The sequence below is a fragment of the Lactuca saligna genome, chromosome 2, assembly GCF_052625555.1.
Source record: "Lactuca saligna cultivar CGN05327 chromosome 2, ASM5262555v1, whole genome shotgun sequence".
Lineage (NCBI taxonomy): Eukaryota > Viridiplantae > Streptophyta > Magnoliopsida > Asterales > Asteraceae > Lactuca > Lactuca saligna.
Window position 1 is genome coordinate 22,875,359 of NC_136418.1, and position 20,251 is coordinate 22,895,609.

At 32.9% G+C, this 20,251-nt stretch overlaps 2 protein-coding genes and 2 long non-coding RNA genes across 4 annotated transcripts; 3 read left to right on the forward strand and 1 right to left on the reverse strand.

Moving 5' to 3' along the window:
- Positions 1 to 1,514: 1,514 nt before the first annotated feature.
- On the reverse strand, positions 1,515 to 4,643 carry LOC145030760 (uncharacterized). Its single transcript, XM_078979170.1, has 4 exons — positions 4,439 to 4,643; positions 3,438 to 4,313; positions 3,246 to 3,329; positions 1,515 to 1,979 (listed from the first exon to the last, which is right to left on the reverse strand). Exons 1-4 carry the CDS (start codon positions 4,544 to 4,546, stop codon positions 1,788 to 1,790), a joined length of 1,260 nt encoding a protein of 419 aa, XP_078835296.1. The 5' UTR covers positions 4,547 to 4,643; the 3' UTR covers positions 1,515 to 1,787.
- Positions 4,644 to 6,204: 1,561 nt separating this feature from the next.
- Positions 6,205 to 7,267, forward strand: LOC145028805 (uncharacterized). Its single transcript, XR_013676190.1, has 4 exons — positions 6,205 to 6,312; positions 6,507 to 6,574; positions 6,759 to 6,904; positions 6,987 to 7,267. It is a non-coding gene; the product is annotated as an uncharacterized LOC145028805 (long non-coding RNA).
- A 1,467-nt stretch (positions 7,268 to 8,734) lies between these two features.
- On the forward strand, positions 8,735 to 9,156 carry LOC145028806 (uncharacterized). Its single transcript, XR_013676191.1, has 2 exons — positions 8,735 to 8,839; positions 8,928 to 9,156. It is a non-coding gene; the product is annotated as an uncharacterized LOC145028806 (long non-coding RNA).
- Positions 9,157 to 17,294: 8,138 nt separating this feature from the next.
- LOC145029590 (uncharacterized) lies at positions 17,295 to 19,809 on the forward strand. Its single transcript, XM_078978089.1, has 3 exons — positions 17,295 to 17,580; positions 17,835 to 17,930; positions 18,401 to 19,809. Exons 1-3 carry the CDS (start codon positions 17,295 to 17,297, stop codon positions 19,807 to 19,809), a joined length of 1,791 nt encoding a protein of 596 aa, XP_078834215.1.
- Positions 19,810 to 20,251: the final 442 nt, after the last annotated feature.

The window sequence follows — 20,251 nt, forward strand, 5'->3', positions numbered from 1 at the left end:
TTAAGCCACACTCTCATCTCTTGCAAAAAGCTTCGTAACATCTATTAGCTTCATAAAAACCCTTGCATTATGGACAGGCATGTCCAATGCATATATTGAACTTGGTTAGGCCGGGGGGTGGGGGCGGGGGGAATGAGGTCAACATGGAACCAAAACACATCCATTATTCGGATTTGGAACACTAAACTTCAAAAGGATTCCAAAGATCCATAAAGTTGCCAACTTTAGGAAATCCAACCATACAAACTAATCCAAACATGAAGAACAATACATAAAACCTTACTATAGAAGTATAACACATAAATATTGGAACTTAAAGACTCACAATGGTCCAATATATGTTTTAGAATGTGGAAGAGGAGCTTGCTTGTTGGATTAATACTCAAGGTACACCTTATTCTCTTTAAAGGCACCAAAAATCACCATAAAAGCTTCAAGAATACAAAAATGGAGACTAGTGTTTGCTTGGGATGAAAGGGAGATGATGGAGGCTAAGGGTGTGTAAACCCTAGCCATCACATCCCTTATATAAGGGCACTAATCTCGGATCTTAGGGTTTTGCATGCAGGCAGCCACCACACCGTGTCCAATACCCTATCACGTTGTGGCACTCAAAATAAAGGCACGTATCCTACAGGTGAGGCCCCACCGTGGTGTCTTCCCTCACCACGTTGTGGCCAACCAAAACTCCATTTTGTTTTTTTTTTTTTTTTCAAATTGATCATTATTTTTTCAATTTTGTTTAGTTTTGCTAATGTAACACTCCATATCAGCATGTCACGTCATCAAAACCGATGTCAGTATACATCTTATTTGATTGATTAAGTGGTCAGAATTATAACAAATTAGAAATAGTGTCAAATTTGAGTCAAAAAATCAATATCAAATTATAATTTTAGTGTAAACTTAATGACTTTCGTGCTATATTCATTTTTATTTATGATCTTGTATTTTAAACTTTACATTTATCTTATTACATTTATCTTTTAACGATTTTTTTCTTGAAAGAATAAAAATATATTTTTTAATTAGAAACCTCAAATTAGCTCACAAAACATAAGTAAGCATTTTAGTTTACATTACATATATATAATTTAGCTAATAAAAGAATTAAATAGTATATAGAAATCATTCAAGCATGCTTTTGACATGGGACAAGGCCTAACCAGGCATTTGACATGGTATAACCGGATTTTTTTAATAAATCATTTCATCCAACCACTTTGATAGGTAAAACTACCACCAATATAAATAAGATTAATGAACAAATTGGATTTTTTTTAACTTTAGATACTAATAAAGCTAGTAATATAGACCGATTAAACTGGTTGCATACTAGATCAAAACATATAATTTTGTACATGTCCAACACTTTTAAGTAAATTTTAAACTTATGGCCAATTATGAAACACAATCCATATTAAAAGAACATTAGTCAATACTAATGTCATGTTGAATCAAATTTATCTAATGTTTTTACTTTTTATAAAACACCATATCCAAACACCACCATATCACCCCTCCAACAAACATTTATTGCTAAAACAAACATTTAAACAGTTTCATCCATTACATAACACGTAACACATGTTTCCTGGCTCATTATTAAACTTCACCTACTACATGTCATATCCTTTCTCTCTCCATGGCTCAACAAACACATGTCAACAAGCCATTCAACCTCCTACAACATTTATACAACAGATCCTAACAAACACGTGTCAGTAAACATCACTACTATTAGTACTAAGTACTACATTCATAAAATTACAAGCCAAAAGATGTTGCTAAAAAGGTACTGGTTCTGGCTCTGGTTCTGGTTCTGGTTCCGGTTCTGGGGTTTGAACATGTGACGGTCCATTGGTATCGGCCCCGGCTATTAGAGCTTCGAGCTCTTGCAATGCTTGTAATGCAATGGACCCGTAGTTGGGATCGATGCACGGCTTGACCGCAATTGCGAATTGCTTCACTTTTGATTGCTGATAATGGTTTGGTTTAAGGTAAGTACATGAAAAATATGTTTGAGTAAATAAATAAATGGGGAGATTCCATAAAGGTTTAGTGGAAAATGTAGTGTTGTTAAAGTTTAGTAGGGAAATTTCATTAAAGTGACTTTGACAAATGACAACTTTTTCTATTGTAAATGAGGTTTTTTTTTTTTTTTTTTTAAAAGAAACCATTGTTAAGAAAGTTCAAAGCTTTATGAGGTACAGTATTTAAAAAAAAAAATCAAAGTCTTAATGGTTAAATCAAAAATATATTCTTTAGTTGATTAAACCGAAAAGGGAAATTTTCAATAAAGTCCCAATATTTTGGGCCAGTTTACGGTTTAATCTCAAATTAATTTTTTTTACAAAGAAATAGAGATTACAAGCTAAAACTTCGGAAATTTGGCTGGTATCCCGACTTTTTTCGTTAATTAGTCAAAATATTGAGATTTTTCTGAATATTACGTTATATTTTACCAATAACCAAAATTAGTTTAAGAATAATCTTTAGAAAAGTTTCAATATTTTAGTTATTGGTAAAAAATAACGTAATAATATAGATTAGTTCATAATCTTTAGAAAAATCTCAATATTTCGACTATTTGTAAAAATAACATAATCTTTAAAAAAAATCCTAATATTTTGACAAATTAACGAAAAAAGACGGATTACTGGCTAAATTTGCGAAACTGGCAAAAAAGGATCATTCGGAAGTTTTAGCAAGTAATCTGTCTTTTTTTTTTTTTTTTGTAAACAATCATTAATTTGGGATTAAACCATAAACTGATCCAAAATATTAAAACTTTATTGGAGATTTCCCAAATGTAACAAATTCAAACTACAATGATTTTTATAGAATTTAGCCTTATTACTTTTGGTGATAATTGTTTGTAATCATATTTAATAGGTCAATATATAGAAAAAACACTTGGGATTTTCAGCATGTTATTGATTTAATCCCGTAACTATTTCATGTAGTCACTAAACCATTATACTTTTCTTTAAACATTAGAAAATAAGCATTTATTGTATCAATGCTATATATTAAATTTTCACTGCTATATATTAAATTTTCAATCAATTTAGCCACATAATTATTTAGCTAACTGATCTTAGCTTATAAGCTATTTGAGATAGTTGACTTATAAGCTAGTTTTTTGATAAGCTAAGTTATTATCTTTTATTGATAAGCTACTTAAGATAGCTTATTTACTTATAAGCTAAATACAGTGAGAAAAAATTTGGTGTTCAACTTACAAGAAGGTCGTATTTAGTCTTCAATTCTTGATAAACCACAAGCTGTCGTGGATCCGTCACTATCACCGCCGTTCCACGTCCAACCTGCACACCAGAAGCCACATCACAACCAAGAAACCAATCAGAAACAGAACAAAAAAGAAGAACAAGAAGAAGATGGAATCATGGAGATGAAAATGGAAAATCAATTACATTGCTAGGCTTGTTGAGAGGTTTTCCGGTCAATCTCCCAAACCTACTGACATAAGGCCGACCGGATCTTCTACTCTCAACAACACCACCATTAACACCACCCACATTTAGTCTTCCAGCCCTCTTCGGCTTTCTTCGTGGCGCCAACACATTTCCAGACAACGGCACAGTCACCGGCCCTATTCCAATCCTTCTCGGTCTACCAACGCCCTTCTTCACTTTCGGCGGACGACCACGCCCCTTTTTAGCCGATGTGTTTTCAGTCGGTGGCGGCGGTGGTAGTGACGGAGCTGCACCACCGTCGTCGCCCAATCCTAGTGAAGCAAAAAGAGGCTCCGACCCCGCTGTAGCATTAGCATTCCCTTGAAAATCCGAACCGGAGCCATGGTTAACGGGAAGATCTTCGCCGACATCGACATCGTATTGATATTGAGGTTGATAAGACAGAGGAGGAGGAGGAGGAGGAGCTGCATCATATGGTTGTACATTCGGCATCTGAGTTTGTACCCCTATTCCCGAATCAGATCTATTTTTCGGAGGACGACCGACTTTCCTTTTCGTTGAACCAGGAGGAGGTGAAATTGTAGGAGCATTTACATCGGTAGCATGATTAACATCACCAGTTTCAGTATAACCGAATGTTGAATGATAATCGGTGGATGTAGGAGGTTGAAATTGATCAGATCTGGGAGGAAACATGTAAGAGTATTTGACCATTATGAGCTGACCCTCGTTCCTCAAACGTTTCAGATGGTGAGTCAACAGGATTGAGTGAGTTGGAGGTAAATTCTTGTACTCTTTCTCTATGTATTTAGATATCGCTTGCTTACTAGATCCATCTTTATCCTTTAGAGCAGTAATTGCCTCTATTATCATCTGTTAAAAACCGAAACAAATTCATAACATAGTTTAAGCAAATTTTCAAGGAGATACATCGGAGAATCATACAGAGAGATAGAGAGAGAGAGAGAGAGAGAGAGAGAGAAAGAGAGAATTGTTACCTCGGTGTAAGGAGGATGGGTTTGGGTAGGACGCAGCGTCGGAGGAGGGTCGGAGACGTGATCGGCGAGGTGGGTGGTCATCGGCGGTATATCCGTCATAGGGTCCATAGAGAGAGACTGATAAGGGAAGGGAAATGGAAAGGGTTTTGTGATGATTTTTAAGCCCTCTTGGGGATTATATGTCACTTTTTATGAGAAATTTTTTAAGAAATTGTTTCTAGGGATGTTTGGTTTTGTGTTGAAAAGAAGTCAATAAACAATTCAACATTGGATAACGGAAATACTACTAGTTTTTTTTTAAAGATATTTTATTCTCACCTGTAGATTTTTCCAAGAAGTTGCTTTTTTTTTTTAATTAATTTGAAACCTTTTATAACTTTTTTTCCAAGAAATTGCTTTTTTTTTTTAATTAATTTGAAACCTTTTATAACTTTTAACTTTTTGATATAAAAATAGAATAACAAATGAAGCCCATATTCTCTTTTCCCTTTTTTGGGGTAATTTTACAACTATAATTAGTTTTATCAAAAAATTGGAAAAAAAAAAAAAAAAACTTATCACTTATAGCTTTTTGTATCAAATAAACTAATTCTAATATATTTTTTTACAAAAGTTTATTTTGTTACCATATAAGTTAACAAGTATTTTTATTAAAAGAAATTATTTTAAAACACAAAACCAAACACCCCTTTAATAGAAACTAGGTGGGAAACCCCGCTACGCGGGATGTGGATTTGTTCATTGTAACATCCGGAATTTCAGGTATTATATTTATTCATTTTATTTTGAGTTTTGTGGAAGAACTCGGCGAGTTGGTGCGTAGACTCGCTGAGTAGAGACGCGATTTCTCATCCGGATTAATGACCGGACTCGACGAGTCGCATTGGTGGACTCGGCGAGTCCACGCTGTTTAATGAAACCCTAATTTCTCGGGTTTGGGGCCTATTTAAAGGGCCTTATGGCCGTCATTTGTGCTCACCAGTCCCCAGAGTGAAACCCTAGTGAGCTTGAGCGTTTGGAGTGAGAGAATGAGACATTGTTAACCTTGGCTGTCATTTAAGCATTCACATATTTAATTGATAAATGTAGAGCAGAGAGAGCATCAGTTATTATACAAACATCCAAACGAAAATGGTATTTTAATGAGATAATTGTTTATTAATTGAACTATTTTCATGGGAATCACATGTGGTTTTCAAGTGCAGAATTGTGACCATCAGTTTCTTTTGCTTGTGATGAAGGTACTTGATTGATGGAATACAGGTGATGGAGATGAAATGAATGTTCATGGTGTTAAATATTAATTTCAGTTCCTACAGTGCTGATTTTGATAGAGATGAAATGAATGTTCATTTACCACAAGATGAGGGTCATGACTATTCAATGGTAATTAAGTATATTGTTTTCATTTTATATCTATTTTTTTATTACGACTTTCAATAATAATATTTTGTTTCTATATGTTGTCAATGAGTAGGTATTGGTGTTTCAAGGTGGACCAGGTTGGAATCTCTAACCACAAAAGGGAGATGAACTTTGTAATTGGCGTTTCAAAAATAGGTTAGTCAACTTTTTTCCTTCTTATATCGAGCTGACATTTTATTAAATTTCCAATTCAAATATGTATTGATAGATATGTCAATTAATCAAAGATGGCTTTTGTCACATTTTTTATTAAAATTTATATGTAGGTACACATGTACGATCTATAATCTTGTGGATATCAATCGATCTCTGATAGATTTTGTTCTATGCATCAAGGAATACTTTTTCTTTATCTTTTATGCAGTGGGAACCATGTCATGCAGTTGTTGCCACACCTTTGCTTATTGCATTTGAACTGCTTCTTTGCATCTATCTTAAAAATAGCAATGGTATGACAACATATGATATTATTATATTAACTGATTATAAAATAATACCATGTATATCGGTTCTGATTCAATACTAATTTTGTTTTATGTAGTTACTAAGCCTCCACCTTTAAGCCTTCAAATTGTCTTCCTTCCTCTGTTAGCATTTGAAGTAACCATTCTGACACATTTTTTCCATCTTTCCTTCACTACAGGTGTACCATGAGTCAGACAAGAGGAGAACCAATCAATAGTAGTCCTGCATTTGAGAATATAAGTGCAGGTATTTCAAGGAGCTGATCAATGATATTCATGCATTTAATTTCTAAATTGTCTCATGTACTAATGATTATATGCTTCAATCATTCGTCCTTTATTTTCCAGTTGTTGTGAATTTAAAGAAACATTTTCATGCTACTTGATAAATTAATATAAAGAAACAAGAAAACCTTTTACTTTTATTATAGGTGCTTCACTTGCTGTTGTTGTGGATGCTGTCAGAAAAGGTGTAGCTGCATAAGGCATGACAATTACAGACTATGTTTGGCGTGGACATGATCCCACATCTTAGTAAGACTGGACCTCACTTAACCTTTTTAAAGCTAAATTCGAGGTAATGCTATTAATTTGAATACCTTTTTAACTTCATACAAATCTTATTTCTTCCATTCTTTTCATTTTTTTATAAATACAAGCTGTTATGGATGAAGCAAGATCTGAACAAGCTACATCCATGACTGAATTTCATTGGCTAGGGCATAAATTTCCAATATCAAATGCCAAAACTCGCGTTTCCATTTTGAAAGGTTACTTATCATTTATCAGTCTTTAGTGCTTCCGAGGGTATGTCTAATTCTTCGATTTCCCAATTCACCCTTTCAACTATAGGTGTTGTATTAGGGCAACTTACCGTTGAACGCAACCAACTGTTTGTTAGTATTGCAAAGAGTAAAAGATAAATTAGATTACACATGTCAAAGAGTCTCAATATTGATAACTGTTATGTATGGTCTATCAACACTTTACCACCCATTTTTTTAAATTTATAAATACGTAATGTATTAAATATGATTATAAAGCTATACTGTTATTGTTGCTATAGCTTAATTTATTCTATTCAATAGGACAATTTGAGATGTTGTAAGCACTTAATTGACCTTAGGTGTAGTTGATTTATTTGATTCGGCCAACCTTTTGACATCATGCCTAATTGCCTATAGTTTTATTTAATTGGACCTTGATTACTTTAATCTTGAAACTTAATTGCCTATAGTTTTATTTAATTGGACCTTGATTACTTTAATCTTGAAACTTAAAAGAGGAAATATTAGTAAGTTAAATAGTTTCTTATTGTACAGTTACATATTTCATGACAAATAATAATAAGATAACGGAAATAGGAATTTCCTAATAAATAAATAAACAATAACATAACATTTAGCTATTTACCTCAAATAATATTAAATTTGTCAATTGTTAACTGAAACAGGTAATCCCTACTAAATATGACAATTGAAAACTAAAATTTGCAATTGCTAAATCCTAATAAGTAATAATCTAATATCAACTCAAAATTCTAGAAATAAACATGCTCAATAAATAGAAAATAAAATTTTATTTTTTTGGGTTAATAAACATCCTCCCTAAATATCTCACGATTTCAAAACTAATCAAGCCGTTCTAATCATCATAAATCAAGGTTATAAAAAATTTGTCATGGTGTGTCATGCCTCTATAGTTTGTACTTGACAGATCAATTTATAGCAACGTATTTCCGTTAAATGGACATTTGTTTCGGTGAAAAAAATTAACTAAAGCGAGCACATTTTGGTCAAAATGAGATAGTTTTTGGAAAGGTCAAATTGACAAAAATGCGACCATTTTGGCATCAGGTGAAAATTGTGCTATAAAAATAACATGGAGCCTACAAAAGGTGATTAGGGGAATTTTATTAACTTTGGCAAAGTTTCAGTCTGAAATCACCAAATACAATTACGGGCGTTTTAGTAATCCTGAAATTCCTGATTTTAATGAGGTTTACTTAACATTTTTATATAACAGTTTCCGCATTCTATTATTGTTTTGATTTTATATCTACAATTTATATGAAATAATATTTTAATATGATTCCTTTTTTTTCCTATATATGAAATAGGAAGTTGGTGTAACCATTATCGCAACTATCATTGGTTTTGATATGGATGATGGTTGGTATTCATTTTATTGCCGTGATTGTTCTAAAAAATTTACTAAAAATGATGATGATGTTGATGCTGGCCCTTTTCACTGTGATGGTTGTGGATTTGTCTTGGATGTATTTGGAAAGTAAGTAATTATTATCTCTTTGACTATGCATGTATTTTGCTTTTTTCATATATTTCATTGTGTATGTCAAGCTAAATATAAGTATTATGTTATAATTTTTAGGATTAGGATAGTAGTTCATGTGCAAGATGAAAGTGACTCTTCTTCGTTTGTATTGTTTGAGCATCATGTAAAAGATCTTATTCATCGTGGAAACCAATGGTTGATGTAAAAAATAGCTAAGGTTTGATAAAATATTTCCGTTATTTGAATGATTGACATATATGATTTTTCTTCTTTAACTTTTCCAACCATTTTATAATGTAAATTAGGATCAAGGGCGACAACAGATACCTGATGAGTTCAAAATTCTTCTAAATAAGAAATTTGTCTTCAAAGTTCAGATTTCCATGTTCAATCTGCAGAACAACTATCGTGCTTACACCGTGCATAAGTTAACCGATGATGAAAGGGTTCTTGATGAGGTGACAAAACGGTCACCAAATCATCAACATCATAATATAAATGATAATGATACTCCTATTAACAAGCCAAATAAGGTTGGTAACTGTCTCATATATTTCCAAAGTCAAACCTTGTGTCCTCTCTTCAATATATTTTTCTTTCATTTTTCATGACTTTGTGCAAATATGTTATGTTTTGTTTTATGTTTTTCTTGATCGATATTTATTATTTTCTGTTTTCTGCAGGAAAATACTAATTCTGTGCATGATGACAATCTTGATGTTGTTGACCTTGAAGTTGTAACACCATCATCGAGTACGGGGAAGCGCCCTATTGAGATTGATGCCAACACTGACTCTTTGGAGTGGTCTTCTTCAAAAACTTGTGCTGTACGAGATACCTTGAAGATCCCAAAGTTGGAAAAGTTTGACTAATATGAAGCCGCCCATCAAAATTTTACATATCATCTTCGATATGTTTATAGACATTTTCTTTTTAATCTTTTGTGTGTCGCATTTTTAATTGTCTGTTTATTGATCTTTTGGTTGTTTTTAAAATTTTATTGAGTTTTTATTTGGTGTGTACACGATGATACAATTGGAGGTTATGACAATTTCAAGTTATTGAACTCTTTTGATTTAATGCATATTTTCTTTCTTTTTTCTTTCGTTCATCATTTGATTTTATAAATTTATTATTATTATTATTATTATTATTATTATTATTATTATTATATATACACACACACACAGAGACACAAACACAAAAATTAATAATTTTTTATATATATGCTAATTCACCTACTTTTATTTGTCTAAATGGAATTTAAATTTTATTTGCATAAATATACATCGTTTACATATGGTAACAGAATAAAATCATAGTGTAAGTATTCAAAATGTATTTTTCTATATTTTATTTATTCCTACCATAATTATATGCATGCTTTACTTTTTACCTAATTTAAATCCTTCTAATATTCACTTACCTAATATATATATATATATATATATATATATATATATATATATATATATATATATATATTTTGATATATTTATATTTTTATTATATATGATATTTCACCTACTTTTATTTGTTAAAGTCAAATTTAAATTTTATTTGCATAAATATGCATCGTTTTTATATGGTAACGGAATAAAATAATGGAATATGTAATCAAAATCAATTTTTCTATAGTGCATTTATTCCCTCCATAATTATATGAAGACTTTATTTTTTACCTAAGTTAAACCCAACTAATATTTCGTTACTTTATTTAATTATATGCAATATTTATTTTTTACCAAATTTAAACCCTTCAAATATCCAGTTCCCTTATTTAAAGTGTTAGAAATCATCATCATAACTATATATATATATATATATATATATATATATATATATATATATATATATATGACTAAGAATGTAAAAATTATCAAACATATCAAATGCTTCGGGAAAGAAAAAACCTACAAGGTTTGTTACTAATGTTTCACCCAACAACACCACTGTCTGACATCACAAATGGTAAGATTCATATTTAAGCATTTTGTTTATATTTGAAGTGCTTAAATGTTTATAATGTTCAATTTGTATAACTCATTTCTCTTTATATTTCATTTGATTTTTTGATATACATACCATTGTTCCTTAATGAATGCATCATCTTCATCGAATGCTCTAAAAACATCATCACATTCAACATTACAAACAATATCCAATAAAGGTACATTTTCTTATATGTTATGCATCTTTTATATTACACTTTCGTTTTTATATTTGCTTATCTATTGTACTATTAATATTTTTTAATATTTCTCCTCTGTTTATGATACGAATCTTCATTTCAGAAAATAATTTTTTCATACCACCTAATTATCGAGTAACCTTTCCGAATTACCTAAGGCTACCCCGTCTCATAACATCATACAACCAAATGTTCAATCAACATTTATTTTCCCAAGATCGCCACTTTCACACCTAACCAATTAAGGTAAAGTATTCTTAATTTCTTTTATATTATATTTATATCCACTTCTTAAATCATATAACGTCAATTTTAACTTTCCAATACATAAACTTTTAACTTTTAATTTTTAATACATATATGTCTATAATATCTAATTTGTATAACTATATTTTTTAATACATATAGGTCTATAATATCTAATTTGGGTAACTATATTTTTCCTTTAATATCTTATTTAATTTAATGTTTTATATATACTTTTCCTCTTTAGTTCATTCATTCTCTTCATCGAATGCTTTGAAAACACCATCATCTCAGACAATACAAAAAAATTCTCACAAAGGTACATTTTCTTATATGTTATGTCTCTTTTGTATTGCATTTTTTGTTTTTTTATTTGCTTATGTGTATTAAATTCATATATTTTATTTATATATTTCGCTATATTATCATACAAATTTTCATTTTTCAGAAAATAGTTTCTTCATACCCCCTAATTGTCGAGTTGCTCAAAAGTTTACCGAATTACCTCCAGACTTTTCCAACAACCAAGATACAATTCAGCACAACACAACTCATTCAACAACAACGAAACGAAAACGATTTAATACACAAAATATTCCATTTTTTGAGTTAAATGAAGATTTCGTTGAACCTTCAGGTACCCATATTGTTCAACTTGATCGTTTATCTATTAATAATGATCAACTTCATCATTCAATTGTGTTATTATATATTTTATTCATACATCTAGTTACACATTTTTCAGTTGGTACCAGCGTTAACTATAAAGAAAAGAAAAAAAGAGGTAGACCAATTTCTACAAAAAAGAAGACACAAATATGTATTCCTTCTACGTCAAATGCTCCGAATGATGTAACCGGTAACAATCATAGTAAATATATCGGAATAAGCAAAGGTATTATATCCACACCACAAGTTATTTGTCATGACAAATAAAATGCCATTACCCTATTACATTTAAAGCATACCACAAATATAATTTCGTAAATTTGTTTATTTATTTATAGATTATTTGGATTATGGAGATGTTGTATATGTTTGCTCAGTATGTAAAGCTAAGGTGTGGCAGGGAGAAGCAATTCGAGGAAATAAGGATTTAAAGAAAACATTTTATTCCATTTGTTGTTACAATGGAAAAGTTGAACTACCCAATCTGATTCACCCACCTCAGTTGTTGCTTGATTTATATAGCGGTCTTTCGGAAAAAAGTCAAAACTTTATACAGAATATACGTCGATACAATATGATGTTCGCATTCACATCTATGGTTGGAAAGATTGATCACACTGTTAACTCAGGAGGTGGTCCTTATGTTTATTGAATGCATGGCCAAAATTATCATATTGCAGGCAGCTTACTTCCCGAAGAGGGTGAATCACCCAGATTTTGCCAGTTGTACATATATGATACATATCATGAGGTTCAAAACAGATTCAAATCATGCGAGTGTGTGAATACCCTATATTATATAACTCCATTAGTTTTATATATATATATATATATATATGTGGGAAAAGTGAATATACCCTTAAGGGTATATAAGCTTAGGTACCCAAACTCACCATACTACATCGTTTTGTATCATATATAGACATTGTAATTGTCTAATGTTCTTATAATTGAACTTCTAACTTGAATTACTTCAAAGATTTTCATAAATTTCATATTTATCTTCCTCTTACATATGTAACGACCCAATTTTCACGTCCAAAAATTTCGTTTTAAAACCTTACTTTAGAAAACATTAATAATTAAAACATTGTTTGATCAAACCACAACACAACGCAAACCATGTTTAAAAGCCAAACCATACAACCCATCAAAATATCAGAGTACAAATCCCAATGAATCTCGTAAATGCGGAAACCAGAGTGTGTGCATGATGTGCCGCTACCGCGCCAGCTCCTTCCCCTTCGAAGAAGAGGTACCTGAAAACAAAACTGTAAAACGTAAGCACAAAGCTTAGTGAGTTCCCCCACTGTACCACATACCACATAATCACATAACATACATAAATTTGTCAGGCATATCTGGGTGCCCAACCTACCCCTTCGGTCCTCTCGACCGGATACTGCCTAGCATATCTGGGTGCTGGCCTCCCCTTCGGTCCTTTCGACCGGATACTGCCTAGCATATCTGGGTGTTGGCCTCCCCTTCGGTCCTTTCGACCGGATACTGCCTAGCATATTTGGGTGCTGGCCTCCCCTTCGGTCCTTTCGACCGGATACTGGGGACTATTTCACCCCCTACTACTACCACATAACACATATATCACATAGTCTATCTAGCATGGCTGGGCATAACCGCCCCTTCGGTCCTATCGACCGGTATTCTGGGGGACTATCTCCCCCTACTGTCACTAACACATAACATAACACAATAGTAGCAACCCTAGATGAATATCACAAAGACAATCATCTAATCACACATCTCCTACTGATGGGTCGGCATTGTGGCCTTAGACCCACCGCTACTAGAAGGCAACTCACCTAAAAGTAGCTGCTAAACTGATCGGGATCTGACTGACCGCTGTTGCTGCTCCAGAACTCCTCCGACTGCAATTCCCAAAACATACTTAATCACACACTGCTAACTGTCCTTTGGGTAAAATGACCATTTTACCCCTGGTCTAGCCCTAAGTCAAAATCAGAGTCAACTTTCAGTTGACCCGACTCGTCGAGTTGGCTCTCCAACTCGCCGAGTCCCTATCCAGACGATTGTCCTGAGTCCCTGATTCTACTCGTCGAGTTAGGCTATGACTCGACGAGTTCTTCTTCTAAACTGACATTGAAGTTCTTCGTCCTACTCGCCGAGTTGTATGAACAACTCGTCGAGGTCATCTTCATCCAATGAACACTCATGCTTAGACTCGCCGAGTTGTATGAACAACTCGCCGAGTCTGTTCTTGATCTATGAAGATTGCCTTGGACTCGCCGAGCCAGGCCATGACTCGCCGAGTCCTACCATGGGTGAGTTCAGCTTCCAACTCACCCGAGTCACCCCATGTGACTCACTGCTCAAACTCAATACAACATAAAGGGACCAATTCGGTGACTCGCCGAGTCACATGAACGACTCACTGAGTCGTCGCCATGCATCCATTAAATACACCAATTTGTTCGATTTCAGTCCATGCCATTCATAGATCTGGGCTTCTAAGACACGAATCACACGTAAAGTTTCCAACTTTACGTGTAGATATTCACCAATATGGATTTTAGGGTTCAAAATGCCTCAAAAGGGTAGATCTAGGATGAACAAGCCATATGGGTCCATAAGGCTAACAGATCTGAGCTCCTGGAGCTCAATCTTGCCTAGATCTAAAGGCCAATCCACTTATTACGAAACATTATGCACAAACAAGCTTGGGGAATTGCTCAAGAGTGTCTTAAATGAAATCTTAAGCATAGAAACAGGGGGGAAATGAGATATACCTCAATGAAACAACTGAAAAACACAATGATGCTTGGATGGCTCTCCTTCCTCTTGATCTTCTTCCCCTTCTTGCCTTAAAACCTTCAAGAATACACACAAGAGCCTCAAACTCTCAAGGAACAAGCTTAGGATGAGGGTTGGAAGCTCTGGGGGTGAATGGGGGCTGGCAAGGGGCGGATATGAGGTTTAAATAAGGTGCAAACCCCTGAAACTTAGGGTTTCATCCAACAGCGGTGACTCACCGAGTCTAGGATATGGACTCGCCGAGTCGCCAACTTAAACGTGTCCTGGGTCTCGTCCCTACTCGGCGAGTCGGTCCTATGACTCGCCGAGTCCAAGGCTAAAATGGGAAATACTCAAATAAGATTTACATAGCAGGAACCAGGTGCTACAACATAATTGCCATTTTCAACAATAATATATATAGCCTAATAAGTGTTCGACAAAAAGATGTGATGTAAGAGGAAGATAATAGTGAAAATTTAAGAATATTGAATATAAATCTTTAACAATATTATAATAAATATATCAAACAAAACGACGTATTATTATAAGTTTGGGTACCTAAGCTTATATACCTTAAGGGTATATTCACTTTTCCCTATATATATATATATATATATATATATATATATATATATATATATATATATATATATATATATATATATATATTACTACAATAAATTTATATCCATTATTTTTTTATTATGTTATTGTAGGTCTAATAAGAAGAAAAAGACCACATCTAATGAGTCCATGGCAAATCCGTTTTCTCTTGAGTTATGGAGTATATTATATATATATATATATATATATATATATATATATATATATATATATATATATATATTACTACAAAATATTTATATCCATTATTTTTTTTATTATGTTATTATAGGTCTAATAAAAAGAAAAAGACCACATCTAATGAGTCTATGGCAAATCCGTTTTCTCTTGAGTTCTGGACTATTCACGAGTTGATGGGCTTATTGGATTTCATTAATCCACTGGTTAAACAATTTAGAATGGCACGTGATCGCTTTGGTTCAAATCCAACAGAGCGTATTAGGTTGAAATTGATTGGGTCAAGAGAAAATGATGGTAGGCAGTATAATCTTCCTACCACAAATGAGGTAGCTACCCTCATTATAGGTGACATTGATGGGTATGATTCAAGGGATATCGTATTGGAAACGCAAAGTCGACAACTTCAACGTATTAATGAGTTGCATCCTCAGTATCTTGCACTTCAATATCCTTTAGTATTCCCTTATGTCGAAGATGGATTTCGAGTCGATATACTACATCTTGGCGTTGAAGATCCATAATCTGATGGACGAATAAGGTTGACCATGTGCGAGTTTTTCGCTTATCGTATACAACAGATAACTGATGAAATATCATTGATATTACATTCAAGAAAACTATTCCAACAGTTTTTGGTTGATTCGTATACAATGGTTGAAAATGAACGAATTAGTTATATTAGGTTTAACCAGACATTACGCGTGACACCTTATCACAACTTGGCCCAGGCAGCTGAAGATGGCATTGAAGATGCTTCTTTGATGGGAAACTGTATTATTATACCGTCTTCTTCTACTGGCGGCAACCGTTACATGCAACAAAACTACTTAGATGCGATGACTCTGGTTAAGTGGTTTGGTTATCCATATCTGTTTTTAACCCTTACATGTAATCCTAAATGGCCATAAGTCATTAGATTTGTTGAAGCCGAGAATCTTAAATCGGAAGACAGGCCAGATATTCTGACACAAATTTTCAAAATTAAATTTGATTCATTAATCAGTCAATTGAAGGATGAAAATACTTTGGGTGAAGTCGCTAGAGGTATCAATCTTATATATTTTTTTACTCATTAACATTATAACTTTTTGATAATTTTATCTTGTAACCATGGTTGCTTTCTTTGCTCACACAGTTGTATATACCATTGAGTTTCAAAAGAGGGGTCTGCCACATTGTCATGTATGTCTGTTTTTGGAAAAAAAATCTAAAATTCCAAATCCTGAAGACATAGACCATGTTATATGTGCTGAATTGCTAGACAAGGATAGTGAACCCGATTTGTATCAGATTGTTTGTGATAACATGATACACGGACCTTGTGGCAACGATCAACCATTTATGCCGTGTATGAAAAAAGGCAAATGTTCAAAACGATTTCCAAGGGAATATACCGATCATACATATATTGATGAAGATGGTTATCCTATTTACCGGAGACGTAACGATGGAAATAATGTCCTTAAAAAAGGTGTTTCTTTAGATAAAAGGTATACACAAATCCTTTTGAATGATCTACTAAATTTTAATTCCTTAAATTTGTTTTCTTTTTATGAGATATATTATTATATGTTTAAATACATAAATATCAATAAACAACTTAAATTAAAATGGTACTAATATTTTATTTTTAAACAGATAATGTAATCTATAAAAACATATTACTCATTATATATGTTTTCTTATGTTCTTCCTATGTTAACTTCAAATTATCATTTAATGTTGTTTATGACATTTTTCTTGATTTTTAAGAAATGTTGTTCCATATAGTAAGATCCTTATGAAACAATATAAAGCTCACATGAATCTAGAGTGGTGTAACCAAGTTGGATCGATAAAGTATCTTTTTAAGTATATTAACAAAGGACCGGATAAGATAACAACATCTATTGATGATCCAACAAAAAAGAAAAAAACAACAGATAGAAAATAACGACCATGACGAAATTGGTGAGTTCTATAACTATCGTTATATTTCCGCATGTGAGGCATGTTGGAGGCTTTTGGGTATGATATTCATTATCGAACACCGCCTATCGAAAGGTTGTCATTTCACCTCGAACACAAAGAACCTGTTGTTTTTAAACCAAACCAACATCCTAATAAGGTTGTTTCTAAACCGACTGTCGCTGCTTCTCAATTTTTAGCTTGGATGGAATGTAACAAGCATGATGAAGATGCACGAAAGTTGTCATACGTTGAATTCCCAACTAAATATGTTTGGAATAAATCAGATAAGATATGGACAAAAAGAAAAACCATGTCTAAGGCACTCGGTTGATTAAACCACGTTTCTCCCAAGGCTGGTGACATTTATTACCTACAGATTTTGTTGAACAAAATCAAGGGTCCTACATGATATGAAGATATCAAGACAATTAACGAAATTGTACATGACTCTTACAAAGATGCTTGATATGCTCTTGGTCTATTAGATGATGATAGAGAGTACATTTCGTCAATAAACGAAACACATCATTGGGCCACAGTTCTTTCTTTCGGTCTCTCTTTGTTATGTTGATTACATCAGATAGTTTGTCAAGTTCTGCTCATGTTTTTGAAGAGACATATCAATGTCTTTCTGATTATGTCATTCACGTTCGTGAACAAGAAATCGACATCAGAAGTAAATACAATAATTTATAGTTTTTTTAATTCAAACTAATTAATTTCTTCTTGAAAAGAAAATCAATTATTTCAACTTTAAATAAAACAGATAAAAACTAATTAACAATAGGTCATATTTAAATGGTCAGGAATTGCATTTGTATTAATTGCCCTAAAATTTCGTTTTCCCCTACATTTTAATTTGATTCCAAAGCAACCCAATTATTGTTCATATACAAATGGTCCTTGGATGGAACTACATTGCTTAAAAATGACCTTTTTGAAATTTTTTGACATAAAACATAATCAACAATTATTTTTGCCATTTTCACAAAAATTGTTCGTTTTCCATCATTTATACATTATGCATGTAAAACTGACAAAAAAGCAACTCGCGATTACATCATTTATAGTCGTTATAAAGGTCTTAACCTAAGCCATTTACATAGCTATAACTATATTTAATTTCGTTGTCTATTGCATTTTCAGGCCTGAAGTTAAAAGAGGATGCAATTTTCAACCTTATGTTGTCATACATCGAGAAATCATTATTGAGCTATGGATTGAGTTTGAAGCAAATACCAAATATGTTGTTTCCTGGTCATAGATACATTCAAGAGTCATGCAATATGTTAATTCAAGATGAGCTTAACTATGATCCTAGTATTATTGAAGTTGAGCATCAAGATTTGTATTCCAAATTAAATGTCGAGCAAAAAAATGTTTATCACACCATTATGAATGAGGTTAACAACAACCAAGGTGGTGTCTTTCTCCTTTATGGTTACGGAGGAACCGGAAAAACATTTGTTTGGAAGACCTTGTCTGCTGCTATTAGATCCAAAGGTGAAATTGTTATCAACATTGCTTCAAGTGGAATTACAGCACTATTGCTCCCTGGTGGTAGGATAGCGCATTCAAGATTTATTATCCCAATTAACTTGACCAAGAATTCATTTTGTTCTATCGCGCCAGATAGTGATCTTGCTGCACTACTGAACAAAGCGAGACTTATCATTTTGGATGAAGCTCCGATGATGCACCGTCATTGTTTTGAAGCATTTGATAGGACGCTTAGAGAAATTAACAGGAATAAAGCGTTTGGCGGCAAGACCATTGTATTTGGAGGTGACTTTAGACAAATTCTTCCAGTAATACAAAGAGGTAATCCTTCAGATATTGTGCAGGCATCGTTACATTCATCAAGATTATGGAGTGAATGTACAATTTTACGTTTAAAGGTAAACATGAGGCTTCAGGTTGGTTGTCCAACTAATGATTTGGATGAGACAAAAGAATTTGCAAAATGGATTTTTAAAATTGGTGACAGTAATATTGGTGGTCCTAATGATGGTGAAGTTGAAGTTGAATTTCCAAAAGATGTTATCATTCGCTCTACAGGTGACCATATTCATTCAATTGTATCGACCATTTATCCTTCTTTTGAAAATCATCTTGATGACCCATCATATTTTCAAGATAAGTCTATTTTGGTTCCTACAAATGAAGAAGTTGATGCTATCAATGACTACATGTTAGGATTGATGAAAGACGAAGGGAAAACTTATATGAGTTCGGATTTTTTATATGAGACAGAGCCAACAGATTGTTTTGAGGAATCAGTTTACTCTCCGGATGTACTGAATGCGTTTAAGGCATCTGGAATTCTCAACCATAAACTCACATTAAAAACAGGTGTTCCGGTCATGTTGCTTCGTAATATTGACCAAACCAAAGGTCTATGCAATGGTACAAGGTTACAAATAGTTAGGCTTGGAAAACATGTCATTGAGGCACGCATTATAGCTGGTAGATTCTTTAATGAGACTACTTATATACCTCGCATGAAGTTAACTCCGTCTGATAAAAGAATCCCCTTCCATTTTCAGCGGAGATAATTTCCCGTATCTGTTTGTTTTGCCATGACCATTAACAAGAGTCAATGGCAGTCATTATCAACTCTTGGATTGTATTTCCGTAGACATTTCTTTACTTATGGTCAGTTATATGTAGCTGTATCTCGCGTGACAAGTAAAAAAGGCTTGAAGGTACTCATATGTGATGAGGAAGGTCGTCAAACCAATAAAACAAAAAATGTTGTGTACAAAGAGATCCTTCAACGATTATAGATAATCATACATTTCATTTTATTTATTTAGACATATCAATATAATCAATAAAACGACGTGTCTTTATGTTACTTTATCATATTTAATTTTATTATGTTCGTTTTTTATGATATCATCTTAAATAATCGGGATCATTGATTGTGTTTTCTTTATATGTTTTACACCCTTAAATCAAATGTGTTAATTTAATAAACATATGAAACAATCCAAA